The sequence below is a fragment of the Polyodon spathula genome, chromosome 42 (assembly GCF_017654505.1).
Source record: "Polyodon spathula isolate WHYD16114869_AA chromosome 42, ASM1765450v1, whole genome shotgun sequence".
NCBI classification, from domain to species: Eukaryota; Metazoa; Chordata; class Actinopteri; order Acipenseriformes; family Polyodontidae; genus Polyodon; species Polyodon spathula.
Window position 1 is genome coordinate 2,923,326 of NC_054575.1, and position 26,620 is coordinate 2,949,945.

The following is a 26,620-nucleotide window of genomic DNA, read 5'->3' on the forward strand; positions in this document are numbered from 1 at the left end:
AACATTATTCAGCAGCTTTCACTGGACTTTATGAAGCAAAATGAGTTAATTCTGTAGGGTGATGATGCAAAACTTTATCCACAGCTTCAGGGGGTCCGCTTATCACAAATCAAAAAAACTTTGTCAAGTGAGTAATCATGCAATAAAACAAAATGGGCACAACATCTGTGATTAGATCAGGAACTGCAATATTGTCTTTTCTGTCCGTCTGTCTTTTAAGACCGTTGCAGAGCAGTATGATCCATTCACCAATTAGTTTAATAATAAGACACACCTGAGCTTGTTCCCTAGATACACTGTGGGCTGATCAAGCTGGTAGTAAAACCTGGACTGGGTGACACTTTTCGTATTCCACCACCCCCCACCCCCCAAGAAAACATCATGCTACTTCTCCTTCTGTGCATCTACCCCCTCTGCAAAGGTAGAAATCCAGGTAATGGTGTTGTCCAGACACTGCTGCCAGGAATACAGAGGCCGGTAACCGAAGTCTCTCTCTGCTTTGTCGGTCTTTACCGTGAAGGTGGTGGAGGCCACGGTGAGGGTGTAGCGGTTCATGAGTGGCGTGTAGTTGAACAGCGGTTTCAGGAGAGTGCGGAGGAAGTCGTTCACCATGGCCATAACGGTCAGGACGAAGTAGGGGATGCGCACTTCTCTGAACCCAAACCTAGACAGGAACTCCATGTTGAAATCTTCGTAGCTCTTGTAAGGAGAGTCGTCGTAGCAGAAGTACACCTGCCCTCCCACGACGTCCGGCTTTTCGCGGATCATACGGGCAGCAAGCACATGCATCCAGGCTACGTTTCCTAGAAGAGAAAACGGGAAGGTTAGGAACGGAAGCTCCCGAAGGAGAGGAGGCCCCATCTTGCTCGTTTGGTTGTCAGCAGCTTATTGATCCCAGAATCTCATCCAGCAGCTTCTTGAAGGATCCCAGGGTGTCAGCTTCAACAACATTACTGGGGAGTTGGTTCCAGACCCTCACGATTCTCTGTGTAAAAAAGTGCCTCCTATTTTCTGTTCTGAATGCCCCTTTATCTAATCTCCATTTGTGACCCCTGTTCCTTGTTTCTTTTTTTTCAGTCCCTTGGGTCAACATTGTCAATACCTTTTAGGATTTTGAATGCTTGAATCAGATCGTCTTCTTTCTTCAAGACTGAATAGATTCAATTCTTTTGAACCTGTCTGCATATGACATGCCTTTTAAACCCAGAGTACAATATTCTAGATGAGGTCTTACTAATGCATTGTACAGTTTTAACATTACTTCCCTTGATTTTAATTCAACGCTTTTTACAATGTATAAGTTGGTCTTTTTTATAGCTTCCCCACATTGTCTAGATGAAGACATTTCTGAGTCAACAAAAACTCCTAGGTCTTTTTTCACAGATTCCTCCTTCAATTTCAGTATCTCCCATATGATATTTATAATGCACCTTTTTATTGCCTGTGTGTGAAAGGGGGTTTACCTGCGTAAACGCGACCATGCTCAATATTCACAGGAATGGCTCTCAGCATCCAGCCTCCAGTCCGCATTCCCATGTTATAGAACTGCCTCATCAATTCATGTTTCTCTCCATAGATACCTGTGGGTCTGAGCGCACAGGTATACAGAGTCTTCCCTCCTTTCACCTGAAGGAAAAGAAAGAATTATGGTGACAAACAGTCCCTGTAAAATATATTAGGAGCCCGATTATCTGCAGCTACATTCCCACAATGACTACACACAGCTACTGGCAAAAGTTTTGCATCATCATCCTACAGAATGAACTCCCTCAGCATCATAGAGTCCAATGAAAGCTGCTGAATAATGTTCCCTTGTTAACATATTGAATTGCACCCCCTCTATATAGAATGAACTCCCTCAGCTTCATAGAGTCCAGTGAAAGCTGCTGAATAATGTTCCCTTGTTAACATATTGAATTGCACCCCCTCTATATAGAATGAACTCCCTCAGCTTCATAGAGTCCAGTGAAAGCTGCTGAATAATGTTCCCTTGTTAACATATTGAATTGCACCCCCTCTATATAGAATGTACTCACTCAGCTTCACAGGGTAAAAGGTAAAAGGTAAAAAACTTTACCTTGATCAAAAGCACTCAGATCCAGCCTGTTATCTCTGGGTTATAATCGAGCAATGCAAACCAACAATATAACAGAAAGACAATGTTGATGGCTCTTACCTTTTTCCCATTGGCCTCGATGACTAGTCTCTCAGCTTGGGCCTTGCTTTTGGGATATGGCATATTGTGGAAAATGTTGTATTCTGTATCCTCATTCCCTCTGGAGAGACAGAAAGAAAGAGAGGAGAGAAGGGGAGAGAGAGAGATACAGACAGACAGAGAGAAACAAACACAGAGAGAGAGAGAGAGAGAAAGAGATTAAATTAAATCACATAATAAAACTAGAATGAGATCTGTCCCTAAAAGAAAAGTTTGTTGTCAGGGTCAAAAATACAAAACAAAAAGGCAGATCCTGATCAAGAACAAACTCAGTGACTGCAGCCTGGCCATTGAAACTTGCCGGCACAATCCTGGATAGCAGTGATCTGGGAGAGGTCGAGACAGACGTGCACTTGCTGTTACACTGCCCCCACTGCAAGCAAACGAGGGGTGCGTTCTCCCCCAAATTGGCCAATCAGACCATAGAATAACCCTTTACTCTCTGATACAGAGAAAATAATAGTCCTGTTAGAAGATCTGTTCTTTGTTTAAATTTCAATGTTATTAGATGTAGTTTTTTGCCTAAACTAGTGACGGAAGGTGCTATAGAAATGTGAATTGTATTTGAGAACTATATACTTTAATATGTAACCCATTCTGTTCTCAAAGGCGAATGATTTATTGCCATGTTATAAACCACTGGATAATAGCATGTGCATCAATTCAGAGAAACAGAATTATCATGACTTGTTTTCGTATTTAAAAGAAACCATTCCATTTACCATTCCTTTATTTTTACATACCCAGAGAAAAATTCTAAAATAGATTGATGTTTCTGTTTTTCCATTCATCTGTCTTTATTAAAACATTTGGAAGAACAGTTTCATACTTTCCAGGAGTGTGTTCCAGGAGGTCATACATTAATCATTCATGGTAATAAAAACTGCTACAGCCCGGCACTTTCTTTATCTAACCACTGAGCTCCTCAAACCCACTGCCTTCCACACTGCAGCCCGGTGCTTTCTTTATCTAACCACTGAGCTCCTCAAACCCACTGCCTTCCACACTGCAGCCCAGCGCTTTCTTTATCTAACCACTGAGCTCCTCAAACCCACTGCCTTCCACACTGCAGCCCAGCGCTTGCTTGCTTGCTTTCTTTCTTTCTCCTTTTCCAACCTGATACTTTGCACAGCGTGACACTGTAACAAGAAACAGATTGCATCAGTAAAACTGAAATAAAAAAAGCATTGATACCAAACGAAAATAAAACGCCTGTTTCCACCCTAATCAAGTGCCAGTCACCGTACAGTAGAATGAACAAAACAGACAAAACAGGCCATTCATTGAAATTCCGATATTTCACCAACTCTAAGGGAGGGAGGGAACAGTCACCTGCTGAGTCACAACAGCTTATTAAGGACCAACAATAGCCCATGTTCCTTACTCCTATAGGTCATGGAAGCAAGCGTGCAAAATTCAACTGCTAAAAACCTATCCCTTTTCCTGTCGATTCAGCTGGGCAGGAAGAATCAGCCAACCCTAAACATAGTGTGCTAGGCCCAGCTGCTCTTGTGGGAATATGTTTATCTACCGGAGGCCGGATGACGTGGGGACAAGGGATTGAGGTAGAATCGGACCTTGTGTACATGAGATGTGTGTCCTGGAACTATATTGAGGCAATCTCGGTTAACGCAGGCAGGCGCATCACACAGGGCAAGGCAGTCCACACACAGGTGGAGGGCGGGTGCGAACCCGGGACCTCTCGCACTAAAGCATAGCACCAGTACCGCTGTATGAAAGAGCCGACCCTAGCTTTTGTTCCAGCACAACATATAACCCACCGCTGTTGTTTCAGAAATAAGGCAATAGAGCTGCGCGGAAATCGTTAAAATTAGCCCAACACTCGTAAGAAATAAACTATTATTTGTATTTCATACAAAAAAAAAAAAAAAAAACTTAAAAGGAACTGTACAGCTCTGTTGTGTGCCTGCGTGTAACATTCGTCCTGCAGTGACTATACGAAATCTATATGAAATTAAAATACTGCAAAGAAAACAAGAACATGGATGTCTCTAAAGGCGACAAATGTGTCAGATCACTTAAAGCAGCAACCAGCAGTTTACACAGTGATGGATGTAAGCTCTTCTGACATTCTAGAACTGAAAGCTCTCCTTGCAGACACTTTACCTTCAAGCTGTTCACTACAACACTGTTTCACAAGCTACTGTAAAGTGCTTGAATAACTTTGGTGTTGATTTTGATGATGTCAGTCCATTTATCTATATATCTGATGTTTTAAAAAAGAATAATAATCCATACACATAATTTATAAAATAGTTCCATGCACATTCCGCGAAATGCGATACTTTACCCTGTGACACTGATGTGGATTTTAAAGAACATTTCCGCGATTTTCACAGAGCCCTATTCATAGTGTCGAATGAAAGCTGCTGAATAATATTCCCTTGTTAACATACTGAATTACACACCGCTTTGTAGTTTTCCCAGATACTTAACAACAAAACTAACAAATAGAAAAAAAATTAAGTGGAACCGGACGAGCTCAGGAATTCTCTCATTTCCACATTTTCTGGGAGGGAATTTCTCAACCTTGGATCATCCAGGTCACTCATTGCTGTTTTTCCTTATGATTCAATGAAATACGTGTTTGTCAACATGTGCACATCTCTCACTGCGGAACCAAGCAACGTGTATTCAATATGATTTGGTGGAAATGATTTATCTAGCAATGCGCTTGTAATGAGTTGGGTGCGTGCACCCGTGTACTCTGCACAGCTTAATGACTGTGATTAATAGCCAAAGCCACTTGCGTACATTTTAATACAAAGGAAATCTCACAACCAAGGCTGCTCGACTGACCGCTTCTGGACAGGACCGGGAAACGCCATTATTTCAGGAGAAATATTTGTTTGTTATTCCCGTAAAATCTCAAATGGGACATCCACTTACTGTTAGGAAGGGTGGTTCTCTCAACTTACTGTACCACTGCTGGTTGTCAACATGTATTTAAATGGCATTTGGTGCAGGAGCCAAAAATGCCAGAGGGAAAAGCAAGGTCTGCTTTGCGAACTTGAAGCATTTTAATATATATCTTTGCAGAGAAAAATTAATTTAGTTTAAATAGTGTCGTCCTTATAAAAGTTTACCACGGTCATTTTGAAGTCGTCCCCCCCTTCCCCCAGTTACACTAACCATGGTTTGCAATGTTTTATTTTATATGCTTTACCACAACCCTCTGTGCTTTACAATGCTTCTTTATGCTTTACCAGACCTCTCTGTGCTTTACAACGCTTCCCTGTGCTTTACCAGACCTCTCTGTGCTTTACAATGCTTCCCTGTGCTTTACCAGACCTCTCTGTGCTTTACAATGCTTCTTTATGCTTTACCAGACCTCTCTGTGCTTTACAATGCTTCCCTATGCTAACACCTAACAAGAGCTGAAGAGAAAACAAACCCGGTAAACCTCAAAACAACAAAACCCCAGCATTCTTTGAAAAGGCAGTGTTTTACAAGAACAGTTCTTATGTTATTAAAAGAACATCAGATTGCAGTATTTGCCAGAATTCCAGCATACATACGTCACTCTGTGCAATGAACACCACACCCAATGCCAGCGTTTAAAAAAAACAAACCCATTTGTGGTGCCTTTTTGTATAAAATGGACCATCCTACTAGCTTCCCTCTTTCTTTGAATTTTTTACCGAAATCGTACTTTACTACGCTGTGTTGTGCTTTTAGCAGTTTGAGAAGGGGGCTGGTTCGTTATCTTCACTGTGCTTTGAGAAGGGGGCTGGTTCATTATCTTCACTGTGCTTTGAGAAGGGGGCTGATTCATTATCTTCACTGTGCTTTGAGAAGGGGGCTGGTTCATTATCTTCACTGTGCTTTGAGAAGGGGGCTGGTTCATTATCTTCACTGTGCTTTGAGAAGGGGGCTGGTTCATTATCTTCTCTGTGCTTTGAGAAGGGGGCTGGTTCATTATCTTCTCTGTGCTTTGAGAAGGGGGCTGGTTCGTTATCTTCACTGTGCTTTGAGAAGGGGGCTGGTTCATTATCTTCACTGTGCTTTGAGAAGGGGGCTGGTTCATTATCTTCACTGTGCTTTGAGAAGGGGGCTGGTTCGTTATCTTCACTGTGCTTTGAGAAGGGGGCTGGTTCATTATCTTCACTGTGCTTTGAGAAGGGGGCTGGTTCATTATCTTCACTGTGCTTTGAGAAGGGGGCTGGTTCATTATCTTCACTGTGCTTTGAGAAGGGGGCTGGTTCGTTATCTTCACTGTGCTTTGAGAAGGGGGCTGGTTCATTATCTTCACTGTGCTTTGAGAAAGGGGCTGGTTCATTATCTTCACTGTGCTTTACTACACTGTGCTCTGCTTTTACCAGGGGGGATAGCAAAGCAGTTTGAGAAGGAGGGTGGGGGCTGGTTCAATATCTTATCTTTGCTTTTACAACGAGATACCACAGCAGCGTTTGTTTGAGGGAGATGGTAAAAGGGTCTTACCTATAGAATGGCTCTCCGTTGACGTTTGGGCCTACCACCTCCATGCTGCTGGTATAGATAAGATACTGTATGCCATGTTCTTGACAGGCCTGGATCACATGACATGTTCCTGGGAATACAAATGGGGGAGGGGGACTGGGTTAAGTTTTTTTTTTTGGGTTAAACTGTTTTTTTTTTTTTATTTCCTGCTGGACAGAGTTGTTGAAGCAGAGACACCCCTTCAGGGGGTGAACTCTGCATCATCAACAACTGCTGCTGCTGCTGCTGCTGCTACTGCAGAGTCACTTCCAATAGGACCTCGTTTGTTTTGCGTCTCATCTGAAGGACGGAGCACAAGGAGGTGAAGTGATTTGCTCAGGGTCTCGCACACACACACACAGAGGGAGTCAGTGGCTGAGTCGGGATTTGAACCTGGTTATAAAGCTATTTTCTTTACAGGAATCAGGCGTTGACAATCAGGCGAGGGTCGCTGGCATCTATTGGACTGGGTTTGAGATGACTGCGGAGAACAGCGATTCACACAAACCCAAGCAGCTGTTTCTTCACTCTGAACTGCAAACCAGCCCCCGATCCACACCAGCGACCCTCTCGTCTGCTGGTCAGCACCTGATTTCTGCGGAGAGATCCATCTCGATAATTCAGTAAATCGTTGCGTGCTTCTCTAGCACGGAATATATTCCTTCTTCCAAGGCAACGGGTCAGTTGCAATTTTTTCCACTCGGGTCATTTGTTGCCAAGTTCCTTTATTCTTTATTTTCCAGAACTCCCACTTGGAAAACAACAAATACTTGCAATATTAATTTATAAAAGGCATGAAAGAAAAATCAAACTAGAAACCCAAGTATCAGGTTAAAATGAGTCATTCGAAAAGCACTGTAAAAAATCAAGACTAGTATTTAGCTAGCATTATTAAGTAAAAAACAAAGGTGATATTGGAAATGACTCTGCAGCAGCCACTGACTCACTGTGTGTGTGTGTGTGTGTGTGTGTGTGTGTGTGTGTGAGAGAGACCCTGAGCAAGTCAATGAACCTCTTTGTGCTTCGTCCTCCGGATGAGACGTCAAACAAATGAGATCCTATTGGAAGTGACTCTGCAGCAGTCACTGACTCACTCTGTGTGTGTGAGAGACCCTGAGCAAGTCACCTCCTTGTGCTCCATCCTTCGGACGAGACGCAAATCAAACGAGGTCCTATTGGAAGAGACTCTGCAGCAGCAGCGGTTGTTGATGATGCAGAGTTCACCCTCCCTAGTCTCTGGAAGTCGCTTTGGATAAAAGCCTCTGCTAAATGACTAAATAATAATAATAATAATAATAATAATAATAACAGGTTGACTATCATCCCCTTAGTGTTTTAAACACAAAAATGTTCAATTTATTTTAACCCCTGTAACTTTAACCCCAGTGAAACCAGGGACTGGATCACACTGCTGTGCAACGGGAGTCTGATTCCCAGCCCTGTGATGATAACCAGCATTATTATTATTATTGCTGGGACGGGAATCAGACTCCTATTGCACAGCAGTGTGATCCATTCCAGGTTTTACTACCAGCTTGATCAGCCCACAGTGTGTCTAGGTAACAAGCTCAGGTGTGTCTTATTATTGAACTCCTAGTGAAAGCAGGAATGGATCACGCTGCTATGCAGTTGTAGTTCCCCCCATCCCCTCCCGTCCCGTCCTGTCCCAGACTCACCCTGTATGTTGACAGCCCTGATCTTGCTCTCTGGAACTTTGTGCCAAACGTCCACCAGGCTGGCTGAGTGAATGACCACATCTACACCTTCTGTCACCTTCAGCACAGTGAGCAGGTCTGTGATGTCTCCCTGTATCAGCTTGACAGTTACCTTCTCTGAAAGCACAGCATGAAGGAAACTGGGTTACCAGGAAGAGTGAAAAAAATAAAGAAATAAATAAATCCCACCACTGCCTCTGACTGACTCGCTGTGCGGGACCCTGAGCGAGTCACATCACCTCCTTGTGCTCCGTCCTGCGTTGATGAGATGTTAAATCAGTGTCCTATTGTAAGTGACTCTGCATATAATGCGCAGTTCACAGCCTGTGTAAAGCGCTTTGTGATGGTGGTCCACTATGAAAGGTGCTATACAAAAATAAAGATATTATTAGTATCATATATAAACGTGTTTCTCTGTGTGTGATAAGCCGGAGGGGAAAACACCGAAAAATCAAAAGTTCAAAGTATAATCTATGTAACCCTCTCCACACACTCCCCACATAAGTATATCCTGTTAAACTGATAGCAGAGCATGAAATAGGCCACAAGTCTCAAATGCTGATTGCAAAAATGATTCAGTTGTGGGAAAAACTGAGCAGCCCACAGTTAACATCCACAATGACTGATAAGTCAGGGTTTGATTTGACTCTCTCTGTCTCTGTATCTCTATATCTGTGTCTCTCTCTGTCTGTGTCTATCTCTCTGTTTGTGTCTCTATCTGTGTCTGTCTCTGTGTATCTCTCTCAGCTGCCTACCAAAAAATTCAACACACAGAGAAACTTGAAAGAGAGAGAGAGAGAAACATTTTACATAAGACACAGCACACACACCACAAATTAAATGTATTTTGTTTTAATCAATTTAAATAAAAATAGAAATGTTTGCTGTGACTGCACCAATATTTGACCTACATAGCAAATGAAAGTTCATGACAAATATCTGGAAAGATCTGCTTTGCTAAAAAAAAAAAAAAAACCCCTTTAAAAAAAAAAAGTTACAAGAAATGTAATTTCCTTGATCAGCATCTCTTATTTCTAAACCACAAAACAAAGCACCTTTCTGGTAATTCTGGGGTGGGGGTGGGGGGGGTGGAATCACTGGGTTTACTACAAAACCCCCGCCTGCCTCCACCAACTTGGTTTTGCCTTGTTACTGTAAACTGCGTACGGGTTGAACCACAGCAAAAGGACACGGGACGGTTCACAATGAGGTCGGAGGAACCTGTCCAGTGTTTCCTGTCTTCCTGTTATATTGTTGGTTTGCATTGCTCGATTATAACCCCAACATAACAGGCTGGCTCTTTGATGAGTGCTTTTGATCAAGATAAAGTTAATGTATAAAGCCTGTGAAGCTGAGGGAGTTCATTCTATATAGAGGGGGTGCAATTCAATATGTTAACAAGGGAACATTATTCAGCAGCTTTCACTGGACTCTATGAAGCTGAGGGAGTTCATTCTATATAGAGGGGGTGCAATTCAATATGTTAACAAGGGAACATTATTCAGTAGCTTTCACTGAAAATATTATTTTCATTGTCAGTGTATAGCCTTGGTAGATGTTTGTGTTTTACTGCAATATGGTATGAATTATTATAGGCTATAATTCAAAATTATAGGCGATTTTAGGGCTGGAAGTAAGACTCCCATTGCACAGTGTGATCCAGTCCAGGCTTTACTAGCAGCTTGATCAGCCCCCAGTGTGTCTAGCTAACAAGCTCAGCTGTATCTTATTATTAAACTCCTAGCGAAACCAGGGAATGGATCACACTGCTGTGGAGCGGGAGTCTGATTCCCAGCCCTTGCAAAAACTTTGGGGATTTTTCAGATTGACAAAAATGCCGATCGTCATTAAAAAAAAAAAAAAAAAAACGTACAGGTATGATGTGGTCTTTTAATAACTAATATTAGAAACTTGAAAAACAAACTTGACAATGACACCCACAAGGGAAATGTACACGTGGAACTCACCTTTAAGGAAAGCACCGTTATACTTTAAAATTTGCAATTTTAAACCGCAATTGCACCATGTTGCTAAAACACAAGCCGATATTTCCTATTTGCATGTAACAGGATGTAATAACAGGGGCTGAATCAAAATTAACTCAGGGGCTGAATGTTCTAATACAGTAATTAAAGCGATCTTTAATGACCCATGTGGCAGGAAAATCCAGCGATTCTATTGTTAATTTGCTTTAAAAAAAAACAAAAAAAACAAAACAAGGAGCTACCAAGTGTGCCAAATACAGAAAGAGCGCAAAGAAGAGCGACCAGAGTTACTCCGGGTTTAAAAGGCATGTCATATGCAGACAGGCTCAGAAGAATTGAATCTATTCAGTCTTGAACAAAGAAGACGATCTGACTCAAGCATTCAAAATCCTAAAAGGTATTGACAATGTCGACCCAAGGGAGGCACTTTTTTTACACAAGAGAATTGTGAGGGTCTGGAATCAACTCCCCAGTAATGTTGTTGAAGCCGACACCCTGGGATCCTTCAAGAAGCTGCTGGATGAGATTCTGGGATCAATAAGGGGGGAGGGAGGGAGCAGTTCAGTCTCTGTGCCTCAAGCCTGCCCTGGACTGGAGGGAGCCCCCTTTCTCTGAGGGGGGTGAGGGAGGGAGGGAGCAGTTCAGTCTCTGTGCCTCAAACCTGCCCTGGACTGGAGGGAGCCCCCTTTCTCTGAGGGGGGTGAGGGAGGGAGGGAGCAGTTCAGTCTCTGTGCCTCAAGCCTGCCCTGGACTGGAGGGAGCCCCCTTTCTCTGAGGGGGGTGAGGGAAGGAGGGAGGGAGCAGTTCAGTCTCTGTGCCTCAAGCCTGCCCTGGACTGGAGGGAGCCCCCTTTCTCTTAGGGGGGTGAGGGAGGGAGGGAGGGAGCAGTTCAGTCTCCTTGCCTCAAGCCTGCCCTGGACTGGAGGGAGCCCCCTTTCTCTGAGGGGGGTGAGGGAGGGAGGGAGCAGTTCAGTCTCCTTGCCTCAAGCCTGCCCTGGACTGGAGGGAGCACCCTTTCTCTTAGGGGGTGAGGGTGCCTCAAGCCTGCCCTGTACTGGAGGGAGCCCCCTTTCTCTCAGGGGGTTGAGGGGGAGGGAGCAGTTCAGTCTCCCTGCCTCAACCCTGCCCTGGACTGGAGGGAGCCCCCTTTCTCTTAGGGGGGTGAGGAAGGGAGGGAGGGAGCAGTTCAGTCTCCTTGCCTCAAGCCTGCCCTGGACTGGAGGGAGCCCCCTTTCTCTTAGGGGGGTGAGGGAGGGAGGGAGGGAGCAGTTCAGTCTCCTTGCCTCAACCCTGCCCTGGACTGGAGGGAGCCCCCTTTCTCTTAGAGGGGGTGAGGGAGGGAGGGAGCAGTTCAGTCTCCCTGCCTCAACCCTGCCCTGGACTGGAGGGAGCCCCCTTTCTCTAAGGGGGGTGAGGAAGGGAGGGAGGGAGCAGTTCAGTCTCCTTGCCTCAAGCCTGCCCTGGACTGGAGGGAGCCCCCTTTCTCTGAGGGGGGTGAGGGAGGGAGGGGGAGCAGTTCAGTCTCCTTGCCTCAACCCTGCCCTGGACTGGAGCGTCTAGTTTGTGCAAAGTCCAATAGTTAGTAAAGTTGCACTGCCAAAACTAATAATAATAATAATAATAATAATAATAATAGTAATTTGACGTTATAAAACAGAGATATTGATAACGTAACACGGCACAATTATACAACCAGTGACTGAAAAGGATATCAAAACGAGGTCTGTGCATATTTTTACTTTAAAATAAAAAAATAATAAATTGAAAGACCCGTTTCTGTATAAATTTTGTGACACTGCTGCCCCCGAAAAGGCGAAACTCTCGTCTGACCGTGATAAATTTAATAATATTTAATTAATTTGAATGAGCATGATCGCAGTGATTAAACTGCAAACCATTAAACTTACTCGTTCTTACTAGCGTCACTAATTTGACGTTTGGTAATTTTCCAGATTGTTTTGTTTTATTATTAATTATATATATATATTAAAAAAAAAAACATACAACTCCTCATTTATAATCAAAATACACAATCAAAAATAATAAATAAAAATACAATTGTATTACCTGTGGAGAGGTTAGCGAGGCTGTCGTCAACGGTCAGGTCGAACAGCCGGATCTCGGCGACGCTGTCGTCCTTCCCGAGCAGCATGCGAAGGATGTGCTGCCCGAGGAAGCCGCATCCTCCCGTCACCAGATACACTAAACCCGGCTTCGCTGACATCGTCTCCCCGGCGGATCAACGGATCGGATCCTGGAGAGAGAGAGAGAGAGAGAGAGAGCGGTGGAGAGGGTAGAACGCAGAACGCCGCGAGAATTTGAATTTGAATTGGAGAGAGAGAGAGAGAGAGAGCGCGCGCGACACAACGGCTTCACACAACACAACGGCTTCACACAACACAACGCAACACAACGGCTTCACACAACACAACGCGACACAACGGCTTCACACAACACAACGGCTTCACACACACAACACACGGCTTCACACAACACAACGGCTTCACACAACACAACACAACGCAACGGCTTCACACAACACAACGCGACACAACGGCTTCACACAACACAACGGCTTCATACAACACAACGCGACACAACGGCTTCACACAACACAACGGCTTCACACAACACAACACGACACAACGGCTTCACACAACACAACGCAACACAACGGCTTCACACAACACAACGCAACACAACGGCTTCACACAACACAACGCGACACAACGGCTTCACACAACACAACGGCTTCACACAACACAGCGCGACACAACGGCTTCACACAACACAACGGCTTCACACAACACAACACAACTGCTTCACACACGCAAGTGACAAGACAACGACCCCCCCCCCCCAAAAAAAAAAAAAAAAAAAAAAAGAGAAAAGGCAAAAGGCCGTGTGTGGGTAAGCGAAGACGTACAGCAAATGTAGGCTAAACCGCAAGATGCAGACTCACCCCACACACACACAAAACAAACTCTCACAAACGTGTTTTTATCCTAACTGATAAGCCTTCGACTTTACCTTGGAATGCTTTCAAGTATGTTTTTCGAGATAGCGGTTTTAAAGTACAAGGTGTTATTTTATTTAGTTTTGAGAGAGAAATTCAAAATGTACAATACAGAAAAAAATACAGGAAAATACAACGAGGCGCCAAGGGTTGGCTTTCCTGTAAGAGTGAGATTTACAGCCCCAAAAGGGTGAGACTCTCCAGGTGTCCTGTTAGGTCTCTTAAGACAGGGACTCTAATCTTTGGTCCTTGGGGACAGTAGTCCAGGCTTTGAATCAAACTAGCACTTAATATAGTTTGTTTGAAAATGTACACTGCTTAATACTGCATATGAAACACTTCAATGTCCCAATGCATACTACCAAACCAGTGGATTTTAATTAAAAAAAAAAACAAAAAACAATTTGGTTTAGAACAAAAACCTGGAAGATTGCAGATCCTTGAGGACCGGAGTTAATAACACCTGATTTAGGCACACAGTCAGTGGACAGAACAAGAGCAATAATAATAATAAATAATAATAATAATAATAATAAAATAAACTGTTTTTATATAACCATAACAAAAAAAGAACTATTTTTTTTTATCAATACAACTATGTTTATTTTGCTTGTCACAGCGACTGTCATTTTGAAAAATACTTTACAGTACAAATATTATTTGGTTTTTATATTACACAATCTTAAGAATAGCGTGTGAGGGTGAGATAGCTAATGGGTGAGTTTCATACCTGGTGAGTAAGACTTTCTCACGTATGAAAGTATAAACAGATAACAGCACGACGGTTGAAGGTTTTAAATAGAGCAACAGTAGACCGTTGCCTCTTTACGTGGTAAAGGACATCACAATTACAGTCAAGGATTTAAATAACAAACTTTCGAAAGTTGGATATTTTGAGCAAAACAAACAAACAAACAAACAAAAAAACTGTGTATTTACAGCAAATTAAAAATACATTTATTGTGAAATAGCAGATAACAGAACTATTTCATGATAGATTTTGAAATGTCTCATTTTTCCAGTCAGTTTTTCTTGGAAGTATCTGGAAAACCACAAAGCGCTGGTGTGTAATTCAATATGTTAACAAGGGAACATTATTCAGCAGCTTTCACTGGACTCTATGAAGCTGAGGGAGTTCATTCTATATAGAGGGGGTGCAATTCAATATGTTAACAAGGGAACATTATTCAGCAGCTTTCACTGGACTCTATGAAGCTGAGGGAGTTCATTCTATATAGAGGGGGTGCAATTCAATATGTTAACAAGGGAACATTATTCAGCAGCTTTCACTGGACTCTATGAAGCTGAGGGAGTTCATTCTATATAGAGGGGTGCAATTCAATAATAATAATAATAATAACAATAATAAAGCAACTGGGTCCTGGGGGTTTTAATTGTTTAAAGAAGGTAAAATAAATAAATAATGTCCATTGGAAATTACCGACGGTACAAAAGTTCAAAGACACGACAGCAACAGATCAGTTCTAGAGAGCAGGGTGCAATGGTACAGGTCATGAAACAGGCCTAGGTAAACATTAAAGAACTGTAGTCTTGTTTAATCTCTGGCCTTGAGACCACGGTCACACTCTCCCAGCTGCACAGCCTGAGCTTGTGCAAGAGATCAAACCAGCGTAAAAGTTTACCTTTGTAATTTCGCACTCACATACACACACTGAGCTTTTCCTGGAGTTACTGTAATTTATCAGAAGTGTTTTTTTTTTTTTTAAATATGCTTTACCAGACCTCTCTGCGCTTTACAATGCTTCCCTATGCTTTACCAGACCTCTCTGCGCTTTACAATGCTTCCCTATGCTTTACCAGACCTCTCTGTGCTTTACAATGCTTCCCTATGCTTTACCAGACCTCTCTGTACTTTACAATGGGAAACTTTTATAAGGGAACAAGACAAGAATTCAGTTTCGGAAAACAGAATATCATCAAACCTCCCCTCCATTTGCTGTCACCGCATTGATTAATTTATTGAAAGCCACCTCAGGTCAGATTTACTCATTTTCCCCCCACAAAGATCGCAGCCCAGGTGAATTTAGAGTTTCTCTAAATGAAGTCATTTATTGTAAACCCTCGTTACTCACAAGTAAAGTACAGCACTGGAAAGTCAAGCTCAGTGGTTTTGTTTGTGTGGAGGCTACGTTGCTGTGCTGTTATTGTCTGCTCGCGTCTGTTCTTCGTAGCTCTTCCCCAGAGCTGAACATAGCCCGCAGAACAAAGAAGTAAACTAAAACACAAAAATAAACAAGCAAATAAAATATTTTTTTAAATTAGCTGTTTCCAAAACTAAAACTCATTGGAAACCCTGAACAAAAAAACAAAAAGTCATTGTGTCATAGGAAATTTGTTTGTGTTTTTTTTTTTTAAATGCCCCCTACCCCCCCTGACAAATTTGTCCAAATAGGCTCCCTCAACGCTACAATGTTCTTGAGCATTCCCCAATCCTGAACCCTATCTCCTCTTTACACTGGGAGAGCGACCAAGAAATTATCAGCCAAAACAGGCAAGAAATTGAGCACCTGTGAAAACAATTGTGAGTGTGTGTGTGCGTGTGTGTGTGTGAGACCCTGAGCAAGTCTCCTCCTTGTGCTCCGTCCTTCGGACGAGACGCGAAACAAACAAGGTCCTATTGGAAGAGACTCTGCAGCAGCAGCGGTTGTAGAAGATGCAGAGTTCACCCCCCCTAGTCTCTGCAAAGTCGCTTTGGATAAAAGCATCAGCTAAAATGACAAAATAATAATAATAATAATAAAAAAAAATTCCAATTAATTGCAGAGATGATAATTGTGGATTCCTGTTAATTTTTTTTTTTTTAAGGTGAAACACATTTCTTATCAAAACGCACATGCAGTAGATTCTTGTTATCCAGAACACGCAATTACTTGGAATCCATAAGAAACAGCCTTCAGAATTGCACGCAATCAAAGCTTAAGTGCTGGTTTGCAAATTTGATTAAACAGGAACTGCCATGACCCCCCCTGCTAAAAATAACCCATTCCTGACTTCGATCTGTGCATTTTAGAACAAGGTAATTGCGATTCTAAAAAGTCTTCTGGCATTTATGTCCAGTTTTTTGGGGGAGGATTTGGTACACACCTATTTGATTTTGTCAGTCCTTTTGATGCAATTCAAAAGAGCACAATGGACTTCTGCATTTGCAAGTTTAAAATATGCTGACGAAAGAGGAGACAGACACCAACAAAGCCACAGATAGACAGACGGACAAAGGCGAAGCCTTCTGACTAGACAGAGGACAAAGATACTGAGCAAACGCTTGTAATAACGTATTATATGTGCTACTACTAGAAATTTAGTAGACAAATAAAAATGAATTTGTATAATAATTCTTGTTTAAGAAAATCAATATTTCGGAGATGTTCTGGTACCATCAGTTTTAGGATTACACCACTGGGTCGAAGCACTGTTATTCAACAAAAATAAAGGATTTTTTTTTTTTTTTTTTTTTTTTTTTTTTTTGCATCCTCACACCTGTAGAATGAACTAAATCAGCTTCATAGAGTCCAGTGAAAGCTGCTGAATAATGTTCCCTTGTTAACATCCTGAATGTGCACCCCCTCTATATAGAATGAACTCCCTCAGCTTCATAGAGTCCAGTGAAAGCTGCTGAATAATGTGCACCCCCCCTTGTTAGACATGAAAGCTGCTGAATAATTGCATATTGAACCCCCTCTATATAGAATGAACTCCCTCAGCTTCATAGAGTCCAGTGAAAGCTGCTGAATAATGTTCCCTTGTTAACATATTGAATTGCACCCCCTCTATATAGAATGAACTCCCTCAGCTTCATAGAGTCCAGTGAAAGCTGCTGAATAATGTTCCCTTGTTAACATATTGAATTGCACCCCCTCTATATAGAATGAACTCCCTCAGCTTCATAGAGTCCAGTGAAAGCTGCTGAATAATGTTCCCTTGTTAACATATTGAATTGCACCCCCTCTATATAGAATGAACTCCCTCAGCTTCATAGAGTCCAGTGAAAGCTGCTGAATAATGTTCCCTTGTTAACATATTGAATTGCACCCCCTCTATATAGAATGAACTCCCTCAGCTTCATAGAGTCCAGTGAAAGCTGCTGAATAATGTTCCCTTGTTAACATATTGAATTGCACCCCCTCTATATAGAATGAACTCCCTCAGCTTCATAGAGTCCAGTGAAAGCTGCTGGGAACTGACTGGCAAAATGTGACATTTCAATGAATCTAGACATAATGTTCCCTTGTTGAAATACTGTGGACTGCTCATAGAGTTATGGCTTCCGGTAGACTTTCTTTGATTACATGTTAAATACAATATGATATTAATAGCTAGTTGAGGCAACTTTAGCAATAATAACCCTCTTCAAACTATTAGGATGTTTTGTCAGTGAGCTTTTGGCAAGATTCTAGATTATTTTCAATGCAAAATTGTTCCAGTTCATTACAAATTCTGAGCTGGTTGAGGCAACTCTTAACCCTCTTCAAACAAAGACTTCTTCAACTCCGACCAGAGATTATCAGTCGTAGTTTTCCCAGATACTTCACATTGAAAAAACTGACTGGGAAAATGTGACATTTCAGAAATCTAACATGAAAATACTGTGCTACTATTGTGGCTTCCGGTAGACTTTCTTTGATTACATGTTGTTAAACAAAATATGTTTATATATATATATATTTTAAATTAAGTCTCAGCACTACAATTCTTGGTGATGCTACACTTTTAGGCACAGATGTAGACTGGTTACCAACAGCAATACTGTCAATACCGGTTCATGAGAAAGGAGGAGAAAGCTCTTAGTGTTGTAACTTCTGCTCTTGCTAACCAGTCTCTGAGGAAGTCAGAGTTTCCTCTTCTAGACCGCCAGCCCTGGACCCGCAGTCTGGTAACATTTCGACAAGGCAGTTAAAAAAGCCGGCTGTTTATCTGCCCAGAACATCAACTTCTCTTATCAAGGACCCCCATACTAAAACATAGCACAGTGTAACAAACCACACAGAGGCATGGTAAAGCACAGGGAAGCATTGTAAAGCACAGAGAGGTCTGGTAAAGCACAGGGAAGCATTGTAAAGCACAGAGAGGTCTGGTAAAGCACAGGGAAGCATTGTAAAGCACAGAGAGGTCTGGTAAAGCCTAGGGAAGCATTGTAAAGCAAGCAAACGTAAATATTTAAATTCTATACAATAGGTACTTAACTGAACATTTTGAATTATTACACAATCATAATTTAGTACTCAATACTATTTTATTGGAAATTTTTAAACCAATTGCATCTGAAAAAATAAATAAAACAATAAAACAAAAAAATTTAATACAGCTAAAAGCACATGTAAGGTGAATCTGCCAAGAAAACATAATGAAACCGTTCTTACTTGTAGGGTTTTAGGATTTCCTGCTGCCTGCAAAGTTCTGAATCATCTGCTGTCAAAGTTGTGAATTTCACTGTGGTTTCATACAACGTTTCCTCTGTCCCTCCCTCACTCTGCAATTGGATGAGGGGTGTGTTTGTTTTCCTTTTCTGCAGAAAACCAAAGCAAAACACTTGTTACTAGGACCATGTCTTTAAGAAGTATTTATCAGCAGAGAGTAAAGAAATCCCTTCACTAACTTAAAAAAAAAAAAAAAAAAACTGTCCTTCCCTCACTTTTACAATTATTTCTCTATTAAACTGTGTCAGCCAGCGGTCGCTATATCAGTTTCACAAATCTGTGTTACTTGGAATTCAGCAGCTTATCGTGCAGACTCTTATCCAAAGCGACTTGCAGAAACTAGGAGGGTGAACTCTGCATCATCAACAAGTGCTGCTGCTGCTGCAGAGTCTCTTCCAATAGGACCTCGTTTGTTTTGCGTCTCGTCCGAAGGACGGAGCACAAGGAGGTGAAGCGACTCGCTCAGTTACACGTTTAACCTCCTACATGAAGTAAACTGGCCTTTTAAAGCAGAGTACATTTTGATACCTTGAAACGACGCGAAGATAAAGCGGGGCGGTAATGCATTGTTTCACACCCACCCTGTAATGCATTGTTCACACACCCTAGTCTCTGTAAACTAATAATAATAATAAACGTAGCCATCTTGGTTCCTGCGAGGCAGGTGCCTCACACAGGGCGAGGCAATGCACACACAGGCAGAGGGCTGACCCGAACCCGGGACCTCTCGCACTAAAGCATTGTGCCGATACCACTGTATAAAAGAGCCGGCTCCTTTTGCAAGGAGCGTATATCGGGTGTGTGATTAAGTCACCTATCAGTCCTGCTGCTGCCTTTCCCAGTGCATTAATAATAATAATAATAATAATAATAATAATAATAATAATAATAATAGTGTCATGTTCTCATGTTCCTTTTAAAATGTAAAATTCCCTTTTGCGTTCTTCATTCAGCTCAACCAAAAATATTCAAGACTGAAACACCCAGCCGAGGACTTAATAAGACAATTGTAAATAAGCAATCATTTTCTAAACACACTGTACTAACGCTCCACCAAAACTTGTTTTTTCGAAAACAATTTCCTCTGTTAGCCTTCGCAACTTCAAGATGTGGTTTTCACAACATTATTTATTTTAAGTTCTTTCAGCACAGCAAGGGCGTGTGTGTGTGCGTGCGTGCGTGTGTGTTTTCCAGTTAGTCGCAAAACAGTTTTCCAAGTACATATAATTAAATTGAGCTATTAATTACAGTCTGCATTTTGTAAAACCACAGCATGGTGTGATTAAACAGAGAGAGGTGTGGTAGAGCATAGGGAAGCATTGTAAAGCACAGATAGGTCTGGTAGAGCATAGGGAAGCATTGTAAAGCACAGAGAGGTCTGGTAAAGCATAGGGAAGCATTGTAAAGCACAGAGAGGTCTGGTAAAGCATAGGGAAGCATTGTAAAGCACAGAGAGGTCTGGTAAAGCATAGGGAAGCATTGTAAAGCACAGAGAGGTCTGGTAAAGCATAGGGAAGCATTGTAAAGCACAGAGAGGTCTGGTAAAGCATAGGGAAGCATTGTAAAGCACAGAGAGGTCTGGTAAAGCACAGGGAAGCATTGTAAAGCACAGAGAGGCACATTTTTGGTGCCATTTCAAATATTTAAGCAATGCAACATCATATTTTATTTGGATTAAATATCAAACCAGGGAAATGCCAAAATTAAATGTTTTTGTGCCAAGCTAAAGCACGCACCCACAAAAATCTTTTTTTTGTTTACTTGTCCAGATTTCAAATATTTTCTTTTCAAATTCCTGCTTGTTTTTGAGGGCGCTGTCTGCCCCCTAGTGGTAACTCTGGGAATAACTAAGATGTACATACAAGTGGGCAAAATTCATGAAGTGTCTGTATCAGAATGATTCAAGTACAGACTGACCTGTCAAATCGCTCTGCTCTAAATCACGTAGCTAAGCAGGTGTATTTATTTATTTATTTATTTATAGTCTCCTGTGTGTAACGATAGTATTTCCCTCGGGGGCTGTAGATTTACCCTATGAGCCTCTTCTGCAGTGTGTGTATGATATATATATATCATATACACACATACACAATGCTTCCTTATGCTTTGCCATACCTTTTTTTGCTGGCGGTTATCTTGGCGTGAGATCGGTCACGAAGCTGCCATGTCAAGTTGAAATGGTTAAATAAACAAGCAACGAACAGCTGCCCTATCAGCAGAAGAATGAATTATTGAAAGTGCTTTTCTGGGATCAAATTCAGATCTGTAAGCAGAAAGCAGAAGGCAATCTTTTAATCTGCTGTTTGCCTTCCGGGACTCACCCAGTATCACTGTCAAAACGTAAAGGTGTCTGTGAAAGAGTAAAATATATATATATATATATATATATGTATATATATATATACACAAACACACACACACACACACACACACACACACACACACCAAAAGCACTGGGTGTGTCTTTCAGAAGGGATTCACAACAGCAGATGTACTTAGAACCTTTTGCTGCCATGGTAACAACACTCACTCACATACTTAAATCTATTCACGTGTTTGTGATGTCATCTACTGCATAGTTAATGATGTAATGGTCTACTGTTTCGCTCTATGTAAACCTTCAACCTTTACAATGCTTCCCTGTGCTTTACCAGACCTCTCTGTGCTTTACAATGCTTCCCTATGCTTTACCAGACCTCTCTGTGCTTTACAATGCTTTTCTCTGTGCTTTACAATGCTTCCCTGTGCTTTACCAGACCTCTCTGTGCTTTACAATCTTCCCTGCTTTACCAGACCTCTCTGTGCTTTACAATGCTTCCCTATGCTACCTCTCTGTGCTTTACAATGCTTTACCAGACCTCTCTGTGCTTTACAATGCTTCCCTGTGCTTTACCAGACCTCTCTGTGCTTTACAATGCTTCCCTATGCTTTACCAGACCTCTCTGTGCTTTACAATGCTTGCCTATGCTTTACCAGACCTCTCTGTGCTTTACAATGCTTCCCTATGCTTTACCATGCCTCTGTGTGGTTTGTTACACTGTGCTATGTTTTAGTATGGGGGTCCTTGATATGTTATGTTTCATCCTAATCGACTGAAAGAGATTATTATTGCTAAAGGCGCCTCAACTAGCTATTAATTTCATTTTCTTGGTCAGGGTAAGAATACTTTTGAATCTGCATGTTTGGAGTTTTGCAAAAAATAAATAAATATGCCGAAATAAATAATTGTAGACATCAATTTATTGTTAACCTTTTTCCTCATCCACAAAAGCAAAACTCTGGCTACAAAAGATTTTCCTATAGTGTGTTTGTTTCAGACATTTCTATAGATTATAACATTTCCATGGGGGGCAGGCAAATTTTATACTGCAACTGTACACTTACCTGTCATTAACCAATCAGCTTCTGCTTCTTCCGTTGACTGACAGGCTTTTCAGCCAATAACGTGATCCAGAAAAGACTGGGGTTCGCTTGATCCAGCCAGTGCCCTTTCAACTAATCTCCTGTTGTCTAAACTAAGAGCTTTCCTCAATCCCTTGACCCGCCCCTCCTTGCTCTGCGCTGGACTCTCCTGACCTCCGAGCCCCGTCACAGGACCCTCAGCTGATGCGCTGTCCTTGCCCTTTGTCACTGTAGATATAACTTGCTGTGATCCTACCTTGCTGCGTCCTAGTTCATATTGTAGTCTAGCAGTGTTGTTATTCAGCCCTTACTGTAAACTACACTGTGTTTCAATACGAAGCTTGCATTGTAACCCTGTGCTGCCCTGCAACGCCTGTGTGAGTCTCCTGGGATAAAGCAGGCTGCCAAATAAATAAATGCACGAATAATAACCCACAGTCTAACCAGATATCATGTTTTTTGTTTTGTTTTGTTTTTTTGTTTTACTTTGTAAAATAAAATAAACAAAATCGGAATTGAATTCTTCCGTGTGTATCTAAAAGTATGTCACAAACTAGCATGTCAAGAATTTAATCGAGAAAATAAGTTTGTTATTATTATTATTATTATTTGCCGCTAATCTGAAATGTACCCAGATTACACAACGAAACCATTTGCACAGCGACTAGTAAACAACAAATGCTTTTTCAATTCTGCTTGCAACGTTTCTTGTCGTCGTACCTTCTTCCTTTGCTGTCTTCCACAACAAAACCCTTCAAGTCACGGGCAAATTCTTCTGGGGTGGGGTTTTTTTTTTTTTTTTTTTTTTTTTTGAGCGTCTAATAAGGTCCTTATTATTGTTCACGCACCCTGTTGTAAATTCTCACTAATCTAATCGTAATTCAGCCATAGCATTACAGACAGTTTACAACCCTACTACTGCAATCTATCTCGCAAGAGGAGTCTCCAATAGAAATGCAGAACGCTGCTGCCACTCAGCAAAGTGGGGGTGGGGGGGTTAATAAAAAAAAAAAAAAACTGTTCTAGTATATATATATATAGATATAGATATATATATATAGATATATATATAGATATAGCCACAGGACTGTATGTTTTTGCTCGTGTGCCCCCGATTTTTGCAGACGTGCGTGATTTGCGTTCAATCTGTAATCTGTTTGGAAAGTGTTTCCCATTAACATTAAAAAAAAAAAAAAAAAAAACCCAACGCATTTATCGTTCATTAATTCGAATAATTAATTACATATTTTGAACGAGCTCCAACACCGTACTTGCTGTTCTTTTTGGAGGAAAAAACAAATTCTGAATCAAACTAAGCTCTTCGATTAAATACTTTTTTTAAAGTTATGTTAAGAGTTCATAAATTCAGTGAGTCTGTGTACGTGCGTGCGTGTTAGTCACCGTTGCAGAGCAAATAAAAAAGCAACACATTTAAATTGCATTTGTCTCTTCTTTGCTGAACGCACCAACGCCGCAATATGCATTTATTAAAGTGTTATTTTATTTGAATGTTTTATCCCCGTGACTTTATTCTCCCTGTCATTTTTCTCCGTGATTTTGAACGCACTGACCCGTGACTGATGCATGATTTACTCCAAAACTTCCCTGACAAATTCGCAGCCCTATTTATAGTTTGCAGGATGAGTTAACCGTCTCTGAGAGGGAGATGTTAAATGACGTGTCAGATTTCTGGACAGACACTGTTAGCCCAACCCGCACCCGCAATGACTTCTGTTCCCCCGGACTACAAAACTTCGGAAAGTTTCACAGACAGTGCAAGCTAACTCTCTTCCACACAATCGTGTGAGGGTGTCCAGCCTCTGCGTGTGCCGAGCTATCTCCGGGAAACATTTCTCCCAGTTTGACTGGAAACGACGGCAGCTGCTTCCATCGTCCCAGTTCTGCTATGTTGCAAGAACTCAAAAAAAAAAAATAAAATCAAAAGGCAATACCTTTTGAAACAAGCCCGTGCGATCCGTGTTGGGGTGTGAGCGTTTCGCCAAATTTTAACAAGCCACGCTCAGAAAAAAACACGTCCAGTCGAGTGTAACAAACCGTGGGTGCAAATTAAAAAGAGGCCGGAGGGCACGCGTGTCAGCTGGGCCCCAATGCATCGACCAGCCTCTTGAATCCGATTAAATAAACACGTTGGCGAATCACTTTACATTGCAAGAGCAATCTGGTGACGTTTGCACACTACTGGCAAACGTGCACGTAGGAGAGATCCATTCAAAAGCATTAACATCTGCAAAATTCGGATACCCGGTGCTGTTACTCTTATCCGGACCCAGAGGCAGGCTGCCAACACACGTCATCAATGCTAAAACCAATGATAAAAAATCATTTGTGTCCATGTTGGTACCGTGCATCTAACAGGATGACAAAAGAAAAAAGCAATGTTAGTAGCTTATTGATCCCAGAATCTCATCGAGCAGCTTCTACAATAATAATAGCAGCACAAGGTACGACAGATTTAGAATATGTATGTGTGTGTGTGTGTGTGTGTGTGTGTGTGTGTGTGTGTGTATATATATAATTCTATAATATTATATATATATATATATATATATTATATATATATATATATATATATTGACTCAAGGGGGTGAATATTTATGCAATCAATTATTTTCTGTTTTGTATTTGTAATTAATTTAGAACAATTTGTAGATTTTATTTTTCACTTTGACATTACGGACTTTTTTTGTGTTGATCAGTGGCAGAAACTCCTAATTAAATCCATTTTGATTCCATGTTGTAACACAATAAAACGTAGAAAAGTCCAAGGGGGTGAATACTTTTGAGAGCCACTGTGTGTATATATATATATATACACACAGACTATTTGAAAGGCTGTCTGAGTTTCCTGGCTGGGGGTGGGGTCATTATTTTCTCTGTGTTTTGAGAAGGGGGCTGGTTCATTATCTTCACTGTGCTTTGAGAAGGGGGCTGGTTCATTATCTTCACTGTGCTTTGAGAAGGGGGCTGGTTCATTATCTTCACTGTGCTTTGAGAAGGGGGCTGGTTCATTATCTTCACTGTGCTTTGAGAAGGGGGCTGGTTCGTTATCTTCACTGTGCTTTGAGAAGGGGGCTGGTTCATTATCTTCACTGTGCTTTGAGAAGGGGGCTGGTTCATTATCTTCACTGTGCTTTGAGAAGGGGGCTGGTTCATTATCTTCACTGTGCTTTGAGAAGGGGGCTGGTTCATTATCTTATCATTATCTTCACTGTGCTTTGAGAAGGGGGCTGGTTCATTATCTTCACTGTGCTTTGAGAAGGGGGCTGGTTCATTATCTTCACTGTGCTTTGAGAAGGGGGCTGGTTCATTATCTTCACTGTGCTTTGAGAAGGGGGCTGGTTCGTTATCTTCACTGTGCTTTGAGAAGGGGGCTGGTTCATTATCTTCACTGTGCTTTGAGAAAGGGGCTGGTTCATTATCTTCACTGTGCTTTGAGAAGGGGGCTGGTTCATTACCTTCGCTGCTTTATTTTTCAGTGGACAACGTTCTACAGCAACTGAGCCTTGAAATGATAATAATACAATAATATCTTTATTTTTTATACAGTGCCTTTCATAGTGGACCACCATCACGAAGCGTTTTACAGAGGCAGGCTGTGAACTGTGCATTAGTGAGATGCAGGACAATCTCTAACTGCATGTCATGCACCAAGCAATTCTGCTAAGGCGCTCTTCCTGAAGTATTGTTTTTGTACGCGGAAAATTGTTTTTCAGAAATGATCTCTAATGGGCTACATTCCACAAATAGTGTAATGCATTTACTGGATATCATATCTAAATGAAACAAAAGCAAACACTATTTGCATATTGCAGCAACAGAAAATAGGTCATAGTTGCCATTGGGCTTCTTGTATGGACACAACTCCCCTCCCCCCCTCAGAGAAAGGGGGCTCCCTCCAGTCCAGGGCAGGCTTGAGGCACAGAGACTGAACTGCTCCCTCCCTCCCCCCCTGCAGAGAAAGGGGGCTCCCTCCAGTCCAGGGAAGGCTTGAGGCACGGAGACTGAACTGCTCCCTCCCTCACCCCCCTAAGAGAAACTGGCTCGATCCTACCTCACCTGGTAGGCTGTTCCTCGCATTTATAACTAACTAACTAGCTAGCTAACTAACTCTCTTTCTAAAAATGTGCTTCTTACCTTGCGTTGTAAACTCTGCTCAGGCTTCCATCGATGCCCTTTCGCGCCTCTCCCTGCACTCCATTTAAAGTCTTGGGTTCAATCAATCTCTAACCCTGTTTTTTTTTTTTTTCCAGGCTGAAGAAATTTAATTATGTGAACCTTTCCTCATTGTTCTGGTCATGAAGTCCTGAGATCAGCCTATTTACACATCTCTCCAGTATGGCGAAGTCTGTTTT

The 26,620-nt window shown here is 41.7% G+C and overlaps 1 protein-coding gene across 5 annotated transcripts; it reads right to left on the bottom strand.

Moving 5' to 3' along the window:
* hsd3b7 (hydroxy-delta-5-steroid dehydrogenase, 3 beta- and steroid delta-isomerase) lies at nt 1–26,620 on the bottom strand. Of its 5 annotated transcripts, XM_041236699.1 has the most exons (10): nt 26,403–26,620; nt 24,200–24,616; nt 18,789–18,934; nt 15,504–15,646; nt 12,462–12,648; nt 8,371–8,526; nt 6,677–6,785; nt 2,177–2,276; nt 1,464–1,626; nt 1–803 (listed from the first exon to the last, which is right to left on the bottom strand). In XM_041236699.1, exons 5-10 carry the CDS (start codon nt 12,616–12,618, stop codon nt 385–387), a joined length of 1,104 nt encoding a protein of 367 aa, XP_041092633.1. In that variant the 5' UTR covers nt 12,619–12,648; nt 15,504–15,646; nt 18,789–18,934; nt 24,200–24,616; nt 26,403–26,620; the 3' UTR covers nt 1–384. The 5 variants fall into 5 exon arrangements, with proteins under 5 accessions (XP_041092633.1, XP_041092634.1, XP_041092637.1 ...); XM_041236700.1 differs by lacking the exon at nt 24,200–24,616; XM_041236703.1 differs by lacking the exon at nt 15,504–15,646.